Source organism: Papio anubis, chromosome 9 (genome assembly GCF_008728515.1).
Source record: "Papio anubis isolate 15944 chromosome 9, Panubis1.0, whole genome shotgun sequence".
NCBI classification, from domain to species: Eukaryota; Metazoa; Chordata; class Mammalia; order Primates; family Cercopithecidae; genus Papio; species Papio anubis.
This window is the reverse complement of record NC_044984.1, coordinates 45538561-45556206: the sequence shown is the minus strand read 5'-3', so window position 1 is coordinate 45556206 and position 17646 is coordinate 45538561. Positions and strand designations below refer to the sequence as shown.

At 42.1% G+C, this 17646-nt stretch overlaps 1 protein-coding gene across 5 annotated transcripts in view; it reads right to left on the bottom strand.

Annotated features, from left to right (window-relative positions):
• Positions 1 to 17646, bottom strand: part of DIP2B (disco interacting protein 2 homolog B) — a 248395-nt gene that overhangs the window by 35637 nt on the left and 195112 nt on the right. For all 5 annotated transcript variants that reach the window (XM_021922328.2, XM_021922329.2, XM_021922331.2 and 2 more), the window contains 7 exons: positions 17489 to 17608; positions 15941 to 16055; positions 14647 to 14786; positions 13912 to 14048; positions 9282 to 9362; positions 6958 to 7085; positions 5064 to 5178 (listed from right to left, as the gene is read on the bottom strand). In XM_021922328.2, the coding sequence (XP_021778020.1) occupies positions 5064 to 5178; positions 6958 to 7085; positions 9282 to 9362; positions 13912 to 14048; positions 14647 to 14786; positions 15941 to 16055; positions 17489 to 17608 (836 nt within the window). The remainder of the gene's footprint in view (positions 1 to 5063; positions 5179 to 6957; positions 7086 to 9281; positions 9363 to 13911; positions 14049 to 14646; positions 14787 to 15940; positions 16056 to 17488; positions 17609 to 17646) is intronic.

Here is a 17646-nt window from a genome sequence, read left to right as displayed (position 1 = left end):
TAATCCTAAAGTGAAGACATCCACTCAATCATTTTTCAAATACCCACATTCTGGTGCTAACTTTACAGAAAATAAAACCAGGCTGGCTATGGTGGCTCATACCTGTCATCTCGGCACTTTGGGAGGCCAAGGTGAGAAGATAGTTTGAGTTCAGGAGTTTGAGATCAGCCTGGGCAACATGGCAAAACCCCATCTCTGTATTTTAATTTAAAAAAAAAAATTAAAAAGAAAAATGAGAAACTGAAGACAATGCATTTTGATATAGTTTATGGACGTAAGTGGACCTGGACCTCAAGTTGGTATATTCGTAATCACACTTCTCTACATCCAAGGAATATACATGTAGATATTTTCTATTAAAATTTAATACTTGAAGAATTTCTCATTATTATGAAACCCATCAACTTTTTTTTTTTTTTTGAGACAGAGTCTTGCATTGTTGCCCACGCTGGAGTGCAATGGCGCGATCTTGGCTCACTGCAACCTCCGCCTCCCGGGTTAAGCAATTCTCCTGCCTCAGCCTCCAGAGTAGCTGGGATTACAGGCGCCTGCCACCCCGCCCGGCTAATTTTTTGCATTTTTATTAGAGACGGGATTTCACTATGTTGGTCAGGCTGGTCTCGAACTCCTGACTTCGTGATCCACCTGCCTTGGTCTCCCAAAGTGCTGGGATTACAGGCATGAGCCACTGTGCCCAGCCTTTTTTTTTTTTTTTTTGAGATGGAATCTTGTTTTTTCTCCCAGGCTGAAGTACAGTGGCACAATCTCAGGTCACCACAACCTCCACCTCCTGGGTTCAAACAGTTTTCCTGTCTCAGCCTCTCCAGTATCTGGGATTACAGACATTTGCCACCACATCGGGCTAATTTTTGTATTTTTAGTAGAGACAAGGTTTTAACACGTTGGCCAGGCTGGTCTTGAACTCCTGACCTCAAGTGATCCGCCCGCCTCGGCCTCCCAAAGTGCTGGGATTACAGACGTGAGCCATCCTGCCTGGCTAAAACTGACCAACTGTTAATACTAGTTAGGAGGTTTCTACCATATTACCCATAGGTCTTACTGAACAAGAGATACAATCTTAGAAGTAGAGTGGACTCACAGTTATGCATGTATGTATGTATGTAATGTATGTATGAATGACAGGGTCTTGCTCTGTCATCCAGGCTGGAGTGCAATGGTATGACCATAGCTCACTGTAACCTCAAATTGCTGGGCTCAAGTGATCCTCCTGCCCCAACCTCTCAAGTAACTGGGACCACAAGCAGTGCATCCAGCTAATTTATTTATTCATTTGTTTATTCTTTGCAGAGACAGGGTCTCGCTCTATTGTCCCAGGCTGGTCTCGAACTCAAGTGACCCTCAGCTTCAGCTTCCCAAATTGTTGGGACTAGAAGCGTGAGCCACCATGTGTGGCCAAGGCCTTTTATTAAAACAATTTAAGGGGCCAGGCACAGTGACTCACACCTGTAATACCAGCACTTTGGGAGGCCGAGGTGGGTGGATCTCCTGAGGTCAGGAGTTTGAGACCACCCTGGCCAGCGTGGCGAAACCCCGTCTCTACTAAAAATACAAAAATTAGCTAGGTGTGGCGGCGGGTGCCTGTAATCCCAGCTACTTGGGAGGCTAAGGCAGGATGAATTGCTTGAACCTGGGAGGCGGAGGTTGCAGTGAGCCGAGATCATGCCACTGTACTCCAGCCTGGGAGATAAGAGTGAAACCCCATCTCAAAAACAAAACACACCAAACCAAAACAAACAAACAAACAAAAAACAATTTAAAAGGGCAAAAGAATAAACTTGAAAATCACAATCCTCAGACTATCCTACCAACCAACACAGATGACTGGGAAATGGATAGTCTGGCAGAGTTGCTAAGTTTCTGTTTTTTTTAGAATACACGGAAAGTTAGCAAATGTGCTACATGTAGCCTGAATTCCTCATTAAAAACACATCTGATAAGTCATCTACTAACTGCCTTTCCTTAGAAGGTGCTGAGTTAGGTATTTAGTTTATATTATACACAGACCTGGAATTCAACCACCTCTGGCCTTTAATCTGTTAGAATACATGGTGTCATTTACTGTTCTACTATGGACTCAAATGCTCCAAGCTGATAAGTTACAAAGACTGTGAAAAGAATGGCCTGTTATCTCATGCCCAAATCGGAACCCAAATGACTTTCACAAGAGTTTGTATTAGTAAATTGGCACTGTAGTTAATTCCTATAGTTGCTTTCCAGGGAAAAGTAACAAATATCTTGGGAAATGTCAGGTATACTCACTTTTCTATAATAGAAGAAAATGTGTAATTCACCAAAGGTTCTACCATTATATGCCCCAAAGTTCATTCTGAACAAAATAAGGTTTCTGTCTGAAAATATGATTGGTAAGAAAAATATTCTCTTTGCACATCTGCCCCTTAGCCATCTTTCAGAGATCTACCCCATTGTACCTTCTTCATAGTCTTTCCTGACTAGTCTATCTTCAGTATATTTTCTTTTCTGATTTTCTACTACAAAGAGCCTATGCCATATCAGCTGATAATTCAGAATTACAGACGCTGAGATAGAAAGAAATATTAAAAGTCATCTAGCAGGCCGGGCGCGGTGGCTCAAGCCTGTAATCCCTGCACTTTGGGAGGCCGAGACGGGTGGATCACGAGGTCAGAGATCTGGCACTATCCTGGGCCAACATGGTGAAACCCCTCACTTACTTCAAAGCAAAATACAAAGTGTCATAGCCATGGTGGCGGGTGCCCAGAGTCCCGTTACCTTGGTGCTGAGGCAGGAGAATGGCTGAACCCGGAAGGCGGAGCTGCAGAGCTGAGATCCGCCATTGCATCACAGCCTGGGCGCAGAGCAAAAAGACCGCCTCAAAAAAAAAAAAAAAAAAGTCATCTAGCAAGTAGGTTTCACGCTTGTAATCCTTAGTATTCCTTTGGGGCTTGAGGTGGGTAGATCACCTGAGGTCAGACCAGCCTGGCCAACATGGTGAAAACCCATCTCTACTAAAAATACAAAAAAATCAGCTGGGCATGGTGGTGGGTGCCTGTAATTCCAGCTACTCAGGAGGCTGAGACAGGAGAATCGCTTGAACCCAGGAGGCGGAGGTTGCAGTGAGTCAAGACGGTGCCATTGCACTCTACCCTGGGCAACGAGAGAGAAACTCTGGCTCAAAAAAAAAAAAAAAAAGGTAATCTAGCAATACCACCATCTCATGCTTGCATTGTTTCTACAACATTGCTATTAACTAGCAGTTAATAAATTCAAGTTCCCCAAGTAGAGAAGTTACAGACCTCGGGAACACTTCCACTGATGCCTAAGTATAGCAAGGACAGGCCACACTTTCTTTGGACCGTCCACTTAGCCAACAAATATTTACTGAGCCTACTACGACGTCTACTAGCATGGCTATTGGGCTCTGGGGATTGAGCCCTGAACAAGAGAGACAAAAAAATTCTTCATCTTGCCTTATATTATACTGGATATAGAAAACAATACATATAAACATACAAGATATTAAGTGCTAAGTAGAAAAATAAAGAAGAGTGAAGAGACAGAGAATGAAAGGGAATATTAATTGAGAGGAAGCAGCCCTCTCTAATTGGAGACTATTCTTATAATTTTTTATTTTTCGAGACATGGGTTTCTGCTGTGTTGCACAGGTTGAAGTACAGTAGCTATTCACAGGTGCAACCATAGTGCACTACAGCGTCCACCTCCTGGGCTCAAGCGATCCTGCCACCTCAGCTTTCTGAGTAGCTGGGGCTACTGGTGCCTGTCACAGCACCTGGCTCATTATTACTATCATTATTATTCCTATTATTATATTATTTTGAGCCAGGGTCTTCCTCTGTCACCCAGGCTGTACTGTAGTGGCATGATCATAGCTCACTGCAGTGCTGACCTACTGGGCTCAAATGATCTTCCCACCTCAGCCTTTCAAGTAGCTGGGATCACAACTACACCTGGATAATTTTTTTTTTTTCTTTTTTTTTTTGAGACAGAGTCTCGCTCTGTCGCCCAGGCTGGAGTGCAGTGGTGTGATCTCGGCTCACTGCAAGCTCCGCTTCCCGGGTTCATGCCATTCTCCTGCCTCAGCCTCTCCAGTAGCTGGGACTACAGGCGCCTGCCACCATGCCCAGCTAATTTTTTTTTTTTTGTATTTTTAGTAGAGAGTGGGTTTCACCGTGTTAGCCAGGATGGTCTCGATCTCCTGAACTCATGATCCACCCAACTCAGCCTCCCAAAGTCCTGGGATGACAGGCGTGAGCCACCGCCTGGATAATTTTTTTAAAAATTTTGGTAGGGATGGATAATAATGATCACCATCATTATTTACTGAGTGCAGGTACTATATACTTCAATTAATTACCTCATTTAATCCTTCCAAATAGCTCTATAAAACAGATAATTTTATCCCACTTTGCAGGTTAGGAAACAAACTCAGTGAGGTTAAATGACTTGCCCAAGGGCACATACCTGGTAAGAAATGGAGCTGGGATTCCAAGTCTATGATTCTAAGCAAAGACTAGGCTCTTGTCATCAATCTAGCCTGCTCCCCACCACAGACATATTGCTTAGACTGAGCCCAAAGCATTCTCCTTCCCTCATGGTTTATCTCACCTAGCATCTCTAGCCCCACAGGAAAGCTCCTTCAGAGTAAGGCTAATAGTTGTATTTTCTTGGATCCCTCACACCGTCGGCACCACTTATGACACACAGGAAAACTGTGGCTGACTGTTGACAAGTGGACTGATTACTGCCAGAGATGTGTTCCACATATGACAGTTAAAACTTTCACAAGTAGTCAACACTCAGGCATGAAAGAATTTGCTGAGGCAAGTCAATTCCATTGTTTTTGGCAACCTGAGCAGAAAAATACTATGTAGTCCACAAGGAGAAATGGTATTAATTATCTGATTTTGCTAATAGTACCCAGAATATGCGAGCAATGATTGGCAAGAAAAAATAAGGTGGCATTACTGGCTGATCGAAGAAAATGAAATGCTTAGGCAGTGGTTGCTGCCACTGCTGACCTGACACAGACCCCAAGGTGTGCTCACCTGCAGCACGCGGCTCATCCACTGGAAACTATCCTCCTCGGAAGCATCAGGTCTTTGTTCCGCAACCACCACAATGCGCTCATCATAAAATACAGACACAGAAAACACAGCAATTCTAAGAGAGACAGATCAAACACATCAGGACTCCCTTCACAACCAGTCCTATTTGCTTTGTTTAACTGGAATTACAGAGAGGAGACAACCCCACCATGCTACCCGAAATGAGTAGCTTAGAAAAGAAAATGTCATAATCATTACTCTCAAAATGAGCATTCATTCATTTAAATAATATGTATTAAGCACAACTGTCATGAATGTTGGGACATAGTGGTAAATAAGACAATGTTCTTGTCTTTGTGGCACTTATGTGTTAGAGACAGAACAAACACATAAATACAGAATAATGCCATGTTGCAATATACAAGGGGTGGAGTGGTGTGTAGGGTGGCGTATTACTGAGGGCAGGGTGGCTGGGGGGCGCCTCCCTGAGGAGCGGACATTGGAGCAGAGACCTGAATGAGGTGAGGACGCGAGCCACGCGAAGATCTGGAGGAAGAGGTTTCCGGGCAGAAGGAACGGAAAGCGAAAAGGTTCTGAGGTAGGGACGAGCTTGGCAGGTTTGAGGAACAGCAAGAAGGCCAGTGTGCCTGGAGCAAAGTGGTGAAGCAGAGACCGGGAGGGAGAGAGGTCAGACCCAGGCCAGGGCAGATCACAGTGGACCTGAGAGGCCATGGGAGAGAGGATGAAGTTGGTTCTGAGGGAGGTCTCCGCTCAAATGTCCCCTTACTAGTGAGGCACTCTCAGGCCACCTCATAGAAACTGGCAGGCCACCCCCACCCCCATGTGTTTTTCTCCACAGCACTTGTCACTGTCTCACACGTTATCTATTGCCCTGTTTATGTGGTTCCTGTCTGTTTCCCACAACAAGCATGTGAGCTTCACAAGGACAGAGACTTGGCCTGTTTTGTTCACTGCCGCAGCTGGAGCCTCCAGGACAGCGGCACAGTGTTGGCACCCAGTGAATATTTGTTGAATGAATGCATGAAAGAATGGGAAGGCACCGGAGAGCAGAGTCTGCCGGCATGCCTGCCTGACACCCTCCTTCATTCCTTCCACACACATTCACCCAACACCTACCAGGTGTCCGGCACTACCGATTGCTGGGATATGACTGTGACCAAAGGCAGGTATAGCGCCCCATGGACTTTACATCTCATAGGAAGCCACACCACTACAAAAAAACTATACATTTCAGAAACTGTTTCATTAATTTTTCTTCTTAAAGGGACACCAAGTTTGCCTTAAAGAGATACATCCATGATTGCAAACTGCTGAATAGGACATCAACCACTCAAATATGTAGCAAATATCTTTTCTTACATTAATAAGCAAAGAAAAAAGATATCTAATTGACTTTGTCCATGGAATCTGAAATTATGTACTATCTCAATCCCCACATGAAAATCGTATAATTTAATCAGAAACAAGAGAAACAATTCTTAGATGTAAATGCCTAAAGAGTAGCATCTATCTCAATTAGTCTGAATGGCACTACTTTTGCATTGAAGAAATGTAGGAAGTTAATGTTTTAGAATTCTCCTCAGTCCTCAGGATTCAACAAATGGTAATACTTTAAATCTGAAGTAGAGGATATAGTTGCATCTTAATCCTCTTAGTTACAGCTGAAGAACCAGATGCTGTGAAATATATATTAAAAGCCAGGCTAAGAGGAAGAAGAAGAAGAAAAAAAAAAAAAGCCAGGCTTATGCAATACTTAAAAAAAACAATCTGATCACTTGGAAAGAGAACCGACAAAATACAACTGAAATCACTATGTGAAGATCTATTTAGATTCCATTAAAAGGTGCTAACATCTGAATTTTGTACTACTCACCTTCCTCTATAAACAGTCTTTATTGCCTCTACAGCCAATCCAGTAGCAACAATGTCATCAGCGTTATGTCTCCGACCACTAACCATCAGTAAGCCATCCATTTTCCCAACCACGAACACCAAACTACCCTGAAAGGTAATGATGATTTGCCTTGATTTCCATGATTTAAACAATGAAACAGACATCTTTTAACTTCCCGCCTTTAAATAAATCTCATTTAAAAAGTATTAAAAAGACAACTGCCATATTTTGTGGATTCTAGAGAAACCGTTTCACACCCTGATATCTCTGAAATCAGCTGGGAAAAGAGTGGTATCTTAGAGCCAATGAGTTCTCACAGGATACCTAAGAAGGGAATTTACTCATATTTATTTTAGGGAGGAACTTTATAAGAAAACAACTAGGATTCCACCCAAGCATAGTTGATTTTCCCAGCCATGATTTATGTGTTAGTTTGCTTATGTTTCTATTCAGAGGATACAGAGGAAGAAAAATGTATTCATTTACTATTGGAATTTGGAGGAGATTAAAACAGTTTAAATAGGAGAATGACCGCTTCAGGTTGGTAAGGGTAATGCTGTTTCCATCTGGCAAGATTAGAACTAGGCTAATAAAGAAAGGTCTAAGGAATGCAGTAGGTGCCTTTCTTTTACAATAAGAAAACAGAGCAGCAGGGAACTACTATCAAATCCCCAAAAGCATCACTGTATAATCTTCCCAGACTCATTTGCAGCAAATTAACTTTTCTCATTCATTACAGAATTCCTAAATTTCTTAGTCCATTTACATATATTCACCTACCTAGTAGTTATCTCCATGTGAATGTCACTCACTGATTTACTGAGCACAATGTACCCTACACAGTGACTGGGCCGTGTAAGACATAACCCATCTCCTCAACAAGCTACTGGTTCAACCTGTATGTCAGGAAAAAAGCAGCCATTTCCAACAGAGGCTGAAAAGCTATGGTGTTGGTAAGAGAATGAGACAGTCGCTGCCATTCCTTCAATGTCCATTTCTCCATTTTGTTCACAGTAGGATAATTTTCACCTGGGCATGGTTGACCAAAATAAAGACTACATTCCAGTCTCCCTTGCAGCTAGGTGTGGCTGTAGGACTAGTTCAGACCAATAAGAGAAGGTGTTGCACAGCAGCTTCAGGGAATCTTCCTTTAAAGAAGAGGACTGCACCTTTCCCTGTTTCTTGGAATGCAGATGAGAGGCTTGGAGCTCCATCTTGGACCTCAATCATGGAGCTGTAAGCTAAAAGGAGGTGGGTCTCTGAGAATTTCCTGGTGCTAAGTGAAAAAGTCAAGAGTGATTCTCCTAGATCTATGTCCTCACCCACCCTGCCCCTCCATAAATGGCAACGAAGAAATAAAATAAAATTAGATCTCTTATATGACTGAAGATGTTAAGTGGAAAAGAAGAGAGGGTAGGAGGTAATTAGAGATGAATGGAGGGATATGGGCTTAGTTAGGAATAATGACTATTACTTACAAAATAAAATCCTACTTCCCATGATGCCATGCAAAGCCCCTCCATGACCTAGATCTCTGCCATCCTCAGGCTCATCAAGTTTGTTTTTGTTGTTTGAAATGAAGTCTTGCTCTGTTGCCCAGGTTGGAGCACAGTGGTGTGATCTCCACGTCCCAGGGTTCAAGCGATTTTCTTACCTCAGCCTCCCAAGTAGCTGGAATTACAGTCACACGCCACCACACCCAGCTTATTTTTGTATTTTTAGTAGAGACAGGGTTTTGCCATGTTGGCCAGCCTGGTCTCAAACTGCTGACCTCAGGTGATCCGCCCACCTCGGCCTCCCAAACTGCTGGGATTACAGGCGTGAGCCACCACGCCCAGCCCAAACTGTTTTCACTCAAAGGATTTACTATTACACATCCCATAGTGCCAATCGTTTACATGAAGATGCTCTGTACACTATGTATTATAGTTTGTCTTTGCTACTGAAGATAACTTTTTTCAGCACGCTCTAACTTGTTGTAACATGTTAATCAAATCAGAGAGAGATAGTGAGAATAAGTGAAAAGAGTTCTGAAAATAAAAAAATGTCTCATTATGTCTTCTGACCTCAGTGGGGAAAAAAAGAAAATAAAAAATGTCTTAGTTTGAAGGAGTCAAATGAATCTGGGTAGTGGAAATGATAAACACTAACTCATTTTACGACATCCTTACAAGAACTGCTCTAAATATAAGTGAAGTGATTCTGTAACACTCTTGGACTAATCAGAATTTGTTCTGTTCTGTGAATTAAAGTCCAAATATTTGGATCAAATGTAACAAAATCAACATGAGAGCATCACTTACCGGCCCTACAAACCCCAGCAATCCTGATCGGATGAATGGCACATCCCCAACAGGAGAGCCTGCAGAATTCACTGGAATTACCTAACAGACAAAATGAAGTGAAAAACTTTGCTTTTTCTTAGAAAGTATATGTGATTTTTAAAAAGTGTTATTAAAATACATGCTCAGTGAAAAAGTAATATAATAGTGAATCCAGTAATTCCATCCCTTTTAAAGAGATAACAAATAATCACAATTTATTATCTCTCTGGACTTTTAAGAAGATATAAACATGTATACATAAATATATAAATATATGCATATATAAATAAATGTACTGAGTTTTTTTTTCAAACAGATAATATACTTCTTGCAACTTGTTTTTCTACAAAGTATATCTCAGATACCCTTCCAAGTTAGTAAGAGTTGACTTAGCCCACTTTGTAAAATAGCTCTGTAATATGCCATTTCATGGGGGACAGGACAGCATAGTCATTAGTGTCAATTCAATTTCTGGCTCTGCCACTTACTAGTAACATAGACTTTGCGCAAGTGCCTGGATTTTTCTGAACCTCTGTTTTGCAGCCATTTAATGGAGTACTCTGTGCCTCTCACAGGCTTGGAGTAAAGATTAAGGAATGCAAACAGATTTGCAGAAACAAGTATGGTATCTGACCCAGAGTCAGTATTCAGGAAATGGTAGCTATTAGAATGTAACCAGTCTTTTATTACAGCTGGATAGGCCATTCTAATGTTTCACTATTATAAAGGTGCTTTAATGAATAGTGCTGTATTCATTTATGCATCTGTACAAAAGACATCAGTCTTTTCAATTTTAATTTGCTGGCCTCTAAAACCGTTGTATCCATTTACACTCATTAATACCATATTAGAATGTCTGGTTTTTCCCATGTCCTGCCTAATACTGTGTGCGATCCATTTTTCCAAACTTTGCCAATCAAGTACCAAAAAATATATCCCATTGTTAATTCATTAAAAAAAAAATCTTTTTTTTTTTTTAAATGAGATTAGTCTCACTTTGTCGCCCAGGCTGGAGTGCAATGGTGCAATCATAACTCATCGCAGCCTCAAGCTCAATCCTCCCACCTCAGCCTCCCAAGTAGCTGGGACTACAGGTGTGCGTTACCACGCCCGGCTAATTTTTAATGTGTTTGTAGAGATGGGTCTCGCTATGTTGTCCAGACTGGTATTGAACTCCTAGCCTCAAGCAATCCTCCTGCCTTGGCTTCCCAAAGTGTTGGGATTACAGGAGTGAGCCACCATACTCAGACTTAAAAAAAAGTATTTAAATTCAAGACAGTAGACATTAATCCCATTATTGCTTTAATTGCATTTCATAAGTAGTATGTCTGAATTTCTTCTCCTTTGTTTTCTGGGCATTTGTATTTCTTTTGTGAGTAGCCTATTCATGTCTCTTACCTATTTTTTCTACCTGATAGCTGCCCCCTACCCTTTCTTTTCTTTTTTTTTTTTTTAAGAGATGAGTTCTCACTATGTTGCCCAGGCTGGAATGCAGTGGCTAGTCACAGGCGCGATAATGCTGCAGTACAGCCTTGACCTCCTGGGCCCATGTGATCTCATCTCACACTCCAGAATAGTTGGGACTACAGGTGTGAACCACAGCACCCAGATAATTTTTTTTTTAAGACAGAGTTTTTTGCTCTGTTACCCAGGCTGTAGTGCAGAGGCACAGTCTCGACTCACTGCAAACTCTGCCTCCTGGGTTCCAGCGATTCTCCTGCCTCAGCCTCCTGAGTAGCTGGGATTACAGGCGTCCACCATCAACACCCGGCTAAGTTTTGTATTTTTAGTAGACGAGGTTTCACCATGTTGGCCAGGCTGATCTTGAACTCTTTTTTTTTTTGAGATGGAGTCTTGCTCTGTCGCCCAGACTGGAGTGCGGTGGCACAGTCTTGGCTCACTGCAAGTTCCGCCTCCTGGGTTCAAGCCATTCTCCTCCCTCAGCCTCCCGAGTAGCCAGGACTACAGGCACCCACCACCACACCCAGCTAATTTTTTGAATTTTTAGTAGAGATGGGGTTTCACCATGTTAGCCAGGATGGTCTCGATCTCCTGACCTCGTGACCCGCCTGCCCCAGCCTCCCAAAGTGCTGGGATTATAGGCATGAGCCACCACACCCAGCCGGTCTTGAACTCTTCACCTCAGGTGATCCACCCACCTCAGACTCTCGAAGTGCTAGGATCAGAGGTATGAGCAACTGCTCCCAGCCTCATCTGGATAATTTTTAAGATTTATTTTTTATAGAAAATAATAATTATAACATCATGAAATGCTTATCAGTACCAGGCACAGTTTACTTGCTTTACAGTTAATCCTCAAATTAATCCTATAGAAACAGCATTAGTATTTCCATTTTACAGATGAAGAAGTGAGTTTCACTTGCCTCAAATAGCTAGCACATGGGAGTGATGGAAAATCAACTCTCTGTTATCATACATGTCACAAAAGTTTTTCTCCCTGGTAGCATTATTTATAAAATATTTTTATTTTCTGACTAGTCGATACTAGATCTTGGCCCAGTGTGGTGGTTCACACCTGTAATCCCAGCACTTTGGGAGGCAGAGGAGGGTGGATCACCTGAAGTCAGGAGTTCAAGACCAACCTGGCCAAGATGGTGAAACCCCATCTCTACTTAAGATACAAAAAAACTAGCCAGGGGTGTGGCAGGCACCTGTAATCCCAGCTACTCAGGAGGCTGAGGCAGAAGAATTGCTTGAACCCGGGAGGCAGAGGTGGCAGTGAGCCGAGATCGCGCCATTGCACTCCGCCTGGGTGACAGAGTGAGGCTGCACCTAAAAAAAAAAACCCCAAAACCACAAAACAAATTCAAAACCAAGATCTTTTCTCCAGTGAAATGTTAACTACATTGGTAAACTCTCTCAGGATTTAAATGCAAGAAACCAGGAAGAAAAATACTGGGAACTTTAATTTGGAAAACCCAGATACTAGCTTTGTCCTTTCTGGTAGGATTTTTATTCTACTTCACTACCATGAAATTTACACTGCAGACTTCAAATTTTCTTCATCTCTATAGGCCTAGCAGTTTGGTATTAAGTCTTGAGAATTCTGGCTAGGGAACTGCCTCATAGGAAAGGCAATGAAATAAAATATTATCAGTATCTTCAAACACTGCTTGAGGCTCTTGTTTTTAGTAAGGAAAAGTCAATGAAGAAAAATTACAGACGCAATGGCTCATGCCTGTAATCCTTGCACTTTGGGAGGTCAAGATGAGAGGATCATCTGAGGCCAGGAGTTGAAGGCTGCAGTGAGCTATGATTGAGCCACTGTATTCCAGCCTGGGTGACAGAGATAAATAGGGTGAGATTTAAATTAGTTAAATGTATATACATGTTCAAGGGAGGTAAATCAATCACCTAGGAAAGTAAAGCAAGAGACTGGCAGTAAACACATGCTTGAAGAGCTTATGAATGCCCACGCCTGGCATGGTGAATTTCTCTGGTCCCTAAAATGTACCCTGAGACAGGTTAATTCCAATGATTAAATGTAGACAATTAACTGCCCCTGTTCTGACTTCCAGGTTCACTAGGCAGTTTCCATTACAACCTGGCTTCGCATGCAGAAGTGCCTGCTGGAAAACCACGTGCTAGTTTAGCTAGAATGTGCTGGCCCCACAAGAACATGAGCTCCACAAGGAGCTTTGTTTTGTTTTCTGATGAACCCCAAGCATCTGGAACATTATCAGACACATAAAAGGTGCTCAAAAAATATTTGTCTGACTGAAAGACTGAATAATATGAGCAATCTGACTCCTGTGAAAGGACAGTCTTCGTTTTTAATTAGTAACTAAGCAAAATTGGAGTTTACTCTCGAAATTAAATTTGAATTTACAAAGCTCAAACCATGGTAAATTCACCAGAGTGAATTTTTGTGAGGCCTCTTACCGCTTTTTTTTTTTTATTATTTTGTTGTTTTTCTTTGTGTGTGTGTGTGTGCATGCGTGTGTTTTTGAGACAGGGTCTTGCTCTGTACCCTAAGCTGGAATGCAGTGGCATGATCATAGCTCACTGCAGCCTTGAATTCCTGGGCTCAAGGGATCCTCCTGCATCAGCCTTTTGAGTAGCTGGGACCACAGCCATGCACCACCATGCCTGGCTAATTTTTTAAATTTTTTGGTAGAGATGGGATCTTGCTACATTGCCCAGGCTGGTCTCAAACTCCTGGCCTCAGCAATCCTTCCACTTCAACCTCCAAAGGTGTTGGGATTACAGGCATGAGCTACCATGCCCAGCTCATCTTACCCTTTTTAAAAATCTAACAGATACACAACAGCACTTCCTATATGCCAGATACTCTTTCTAAGCACTTTATAAAACATTAACTCAATTAGTGCTCACAACAATCCTATGACATAGATACAATTATTACTCACATTTTAAAGATGAGGAAATTGGGGCACAGAGAGGTTAACCAACTCACCCAAGGTCACCTAGTGACTGGCAGAGTCAGAATTTGAACTTAGACAAGTCTAGTTCTAGAGTACACACTCTCAACCACATGTTATGCTATGTCCCATCAACCAGGGGATCTGCCCTTGTAACATTCTGACCTCACCAAACATTTTCCCTGTGAAATGTTAATATCATGTACCTCAAATGTATTTTTTGTCACACCGGCAAGCCCAAAGTACATCATGCCTCCAGTTCTGGAGCTAACACAGATTTCTCCAATTTCATCTGTTTTGCAGAGCTGGGGAGGTCCATCTGGTTTCACAATGCACATCATCCCTAACGTACAGAAAATACAGGTTAAGGGACAAAGATTCTAGAAAACCTTTGTAAAATAACAACTCCATCCTGTGAACCCAAGAAAGTCTTGCCTTTACTGAGTAGCATTAAGTAAAAATACCAAACAGGAATGCTAAACATAAACCTGAAACTACGTAAGTATATTTGAAATGTAAAGCTTGTATAGACAGCGACATATTAAAGATGAATGCAAAGCCCAAATAAACAGGTTAGATGAATGAGGTGTTACCCTTAGGCAGGTCAAACTCAAAACACTCATGGAAGCAGTATGCTCTAATTTTCTGTCAGTCCCAATGGCTTGGCAATCACAGTGAAAACCAGATAACTTTAATATCTCTAGTATTTGGCCTTCCAGGTAAAGAAGTGGACCTGAAGCATTCACAATTGGTAAGTCATACAATACTGCAGGAAGGTCGGCATAATTATGATGACTTAACTATTAGAGAGGCTCTGAGAAATTAAATGAGGTAAGTACTGAATTAAGGAGTCCTGGTTTGAGATTCTGTATTTTATCAGGCTCTATTATCTCTGATGACAAATCTTTATGAAAAACCAAATGGTGCTCCTCACAACTCACCACCAGGCATTACATGCCCCACATCCTGGACTGTCAGTGCTGAATTTTTATCTTCAGTATTGACCCGTATTACCCCATAGCTCAATCCATTCATTGAGAGAATGGCTCTTCCTGGCAAAGGGGCTCCTGGAACTCCAGGCCTGAAAAGAAAAACCCATCAAGTTTGGTGAATGAAATAACATCAAGAGAAAAATACAAATACATAGGAAGATAAATTTCCTCTGGCTACAATACCAAAAAAATTCTCCATTTTCTCTCCCAAAAATATGCCAAATTAGAGCTGGGTATGGTGTCTCACACCTGTGATCCCAGCAACCGCTGAGGCAGGAGGATTGCTTGAGGCCAGGAGTTCAAGACCAGCTTGGGCAACATAGTGGGACCCCATTTCTACAAAAAATACAAAAATTAGCTGGGTATGATGGCACACACCTGTAGTCCCAGCTACTTGGGAGGCTAAGGTGGGAGAATCATCTGAGTCTGGGAGGTTGAGGCTACAATGAACTATGATCATGTCACTGTGCTCCAGCCTGGATAACAGAGGAAGACCCCATCTCTAAAAAATTAAATTTAAAAAAAGTGTAGTGTAGTAAACACAGAAACCAGCAACATGGTCATTTATTATCATCATCATCAAGTATTGCGTACTGGGCCAGGCTCGGTGGCTCATGCTTGCAACCTCAGCACTTTGGAAGGCCAAGGAAGGAGGACTGCTCAAAGCCAGTAATTTGAGACCAGCCTGGGCAACATAACAAGAACCTATCTCTACAAAAAAATTTAAAAATTAGCCAGGCTTGAGGGTACATGCCTGTAGTCCTAGCTACTCAGGAAGTTGAGGCAGGAGGACTGTTTGAGCCCAGGAGGTCGAGGCTGCAGTGAGCCATCATTATGCCACTGCACTCCAGCCTGGGTGACAAAGAGGGACCCTATCTAAAAAAAAAAAGTATATCTATATACACACACACACGTTCACTGATACTTACATATATAATAGTCTTGAGTATACTACAGATACACTATCCATACTTAAGCTACAAACAGGAACAGTCTATTTCTAATCTAAGGTGCTATGGATTCCGAAGAGCAAAATGGCACAGAAAAAGAGCTAATTCACAAATACAAAATTATATTAAATTTTTCAGTTTACTACATACACTTTGAGCAAGAGTGGGAAAAATGAGACGCTTGAAACTACTCAGAAAATTAGTTAACACCCCTTTGTCATCTCCTGGTAAATACTGTACATTTCATCCAAGTTGTAACATACATCAAGAGCATCTGACATCCTGAACAGTACCTGCGGATTGCTACAGTCATGGCTTCAGCAGACGTGGCGCACGGACAGATGGCCTCAGGCTTCAGTCCATGGCTTTGGAACAGACTCAGGAAGGCATCACAGGATGACACGGACCCTAAGGAGTTGGAACAGATCAACCCGAAGCTGAAATTGTGATTTTCATTACTGCAGGAAAATAGTAAAGAATAGAAAGCTGGCCGGGCGCGGTGGCTCAAGCCTGTAATCCCAGCACTTTGGGAGGCCGAGGCGGGTGGATCACGAGGTCAGGAGATCGAGACCATCCTGGCTAACATGGTGAAACCCCGTCTCTACTAAAAATACAAAAAACTAGCCGGGTGTGGTGGCGGGCGCCTGTAGTCCCAGCTACTCGGGGGCCGAGGCAGGAGAATGGCGTAAACCTGGGAGGCGGAGCTTGCAGTGAGCCAAGATCGCGCCACTGCACTCCAGCCTGGGCGACACGGTTAGACTCCGTCTCAAAAAAAAAAAAAAAAAAAAAAAAAAAAAAAAAAAAACAAAAAACCACAATAATAGAAAGCTGACATACTTATTTCTCATGAGAACCCATATTGTATATTGTTAATTCCACACAAATATTTTACTGTCCCTGTGAGATGGTTTGATATATTTCAAGGACAAATTAATGCTCATCCAGTCCATAAAAGGTTACTGACACTATTTAAAGTTACACCTTGGAATAAGGGTGCTCCTATGAGACTGACAAATCAGTATCAGAGATAACACTGCAGGCAACATGCAGCCAGTTTATAATTTAGCAACTCTTCCTGAGGAACTGTCATAGGCAGTGCAATTTAATATTGGCTTAGCTCCACCTTCTATATGATATTAAGGTCAAGCCTATGTCTGTGTTTTAGACTATGATGATCAATGTGACTATGGACAAAAGTCCATTATGACAAATAGCGTAGTGCTCTACCTGATTCTACTGTGTGAAGGATCAGGATTTGCGGGCTTGTAGAGGAAAGCAGGTAACACAGGAATACCCAGTTACATGACAGAAAGAGGTTATACATGAATGAGCCAAAAAGAATGGTTTAAAAGCTTATAGATCTATCAAAAGATGAATGAGTAAATACAATGTGGTATAACTATATAATGGACGATTTCTTGGTAGTAACAAGGAATGCAGAAGTACTGACAGATACTACAACATGGATGAACGTTGAAAAACATGCTAAAAGAAGCCCATCACAAAGACCACATACTGTATGACTGCATTTACAAGAAATGTTCAGAAGAGGCAAATCTAGGGAGACAGGCAATCGATTAGCAGTCATCTAGGGCTGGGGGCAGGGGGAAAAATGGGGAGTGATTGATAATGGGTATGTGGTTTCTTTTTGGGTGATGAAAATGTTCTAAACTTAGATTGTAATGATGGTCGCACAACTCGTGAATATACCAAAACCACTGAATTACACACCTTAAATGAGTGAGTTTTTCAGTATGTGAATTACATCTTAGTACAGGGCAAAAACCCCTAATCTATCAAAACACAGGATATTCCCAGACCCACAGTGCAGAAATACTCACAGGGGTTAGCTCCATCAGTCACAATTAACATTCGGAGGGAACTCAAGCTCACGTCTCTTTGGTCCCGATGTGCCATCATAGCCCAGTGCAAGTCCCGACATTTTACTAAAGCTACCTTGGCTATAAATTCAAAAGGGATGAAGTTAACATACACAATA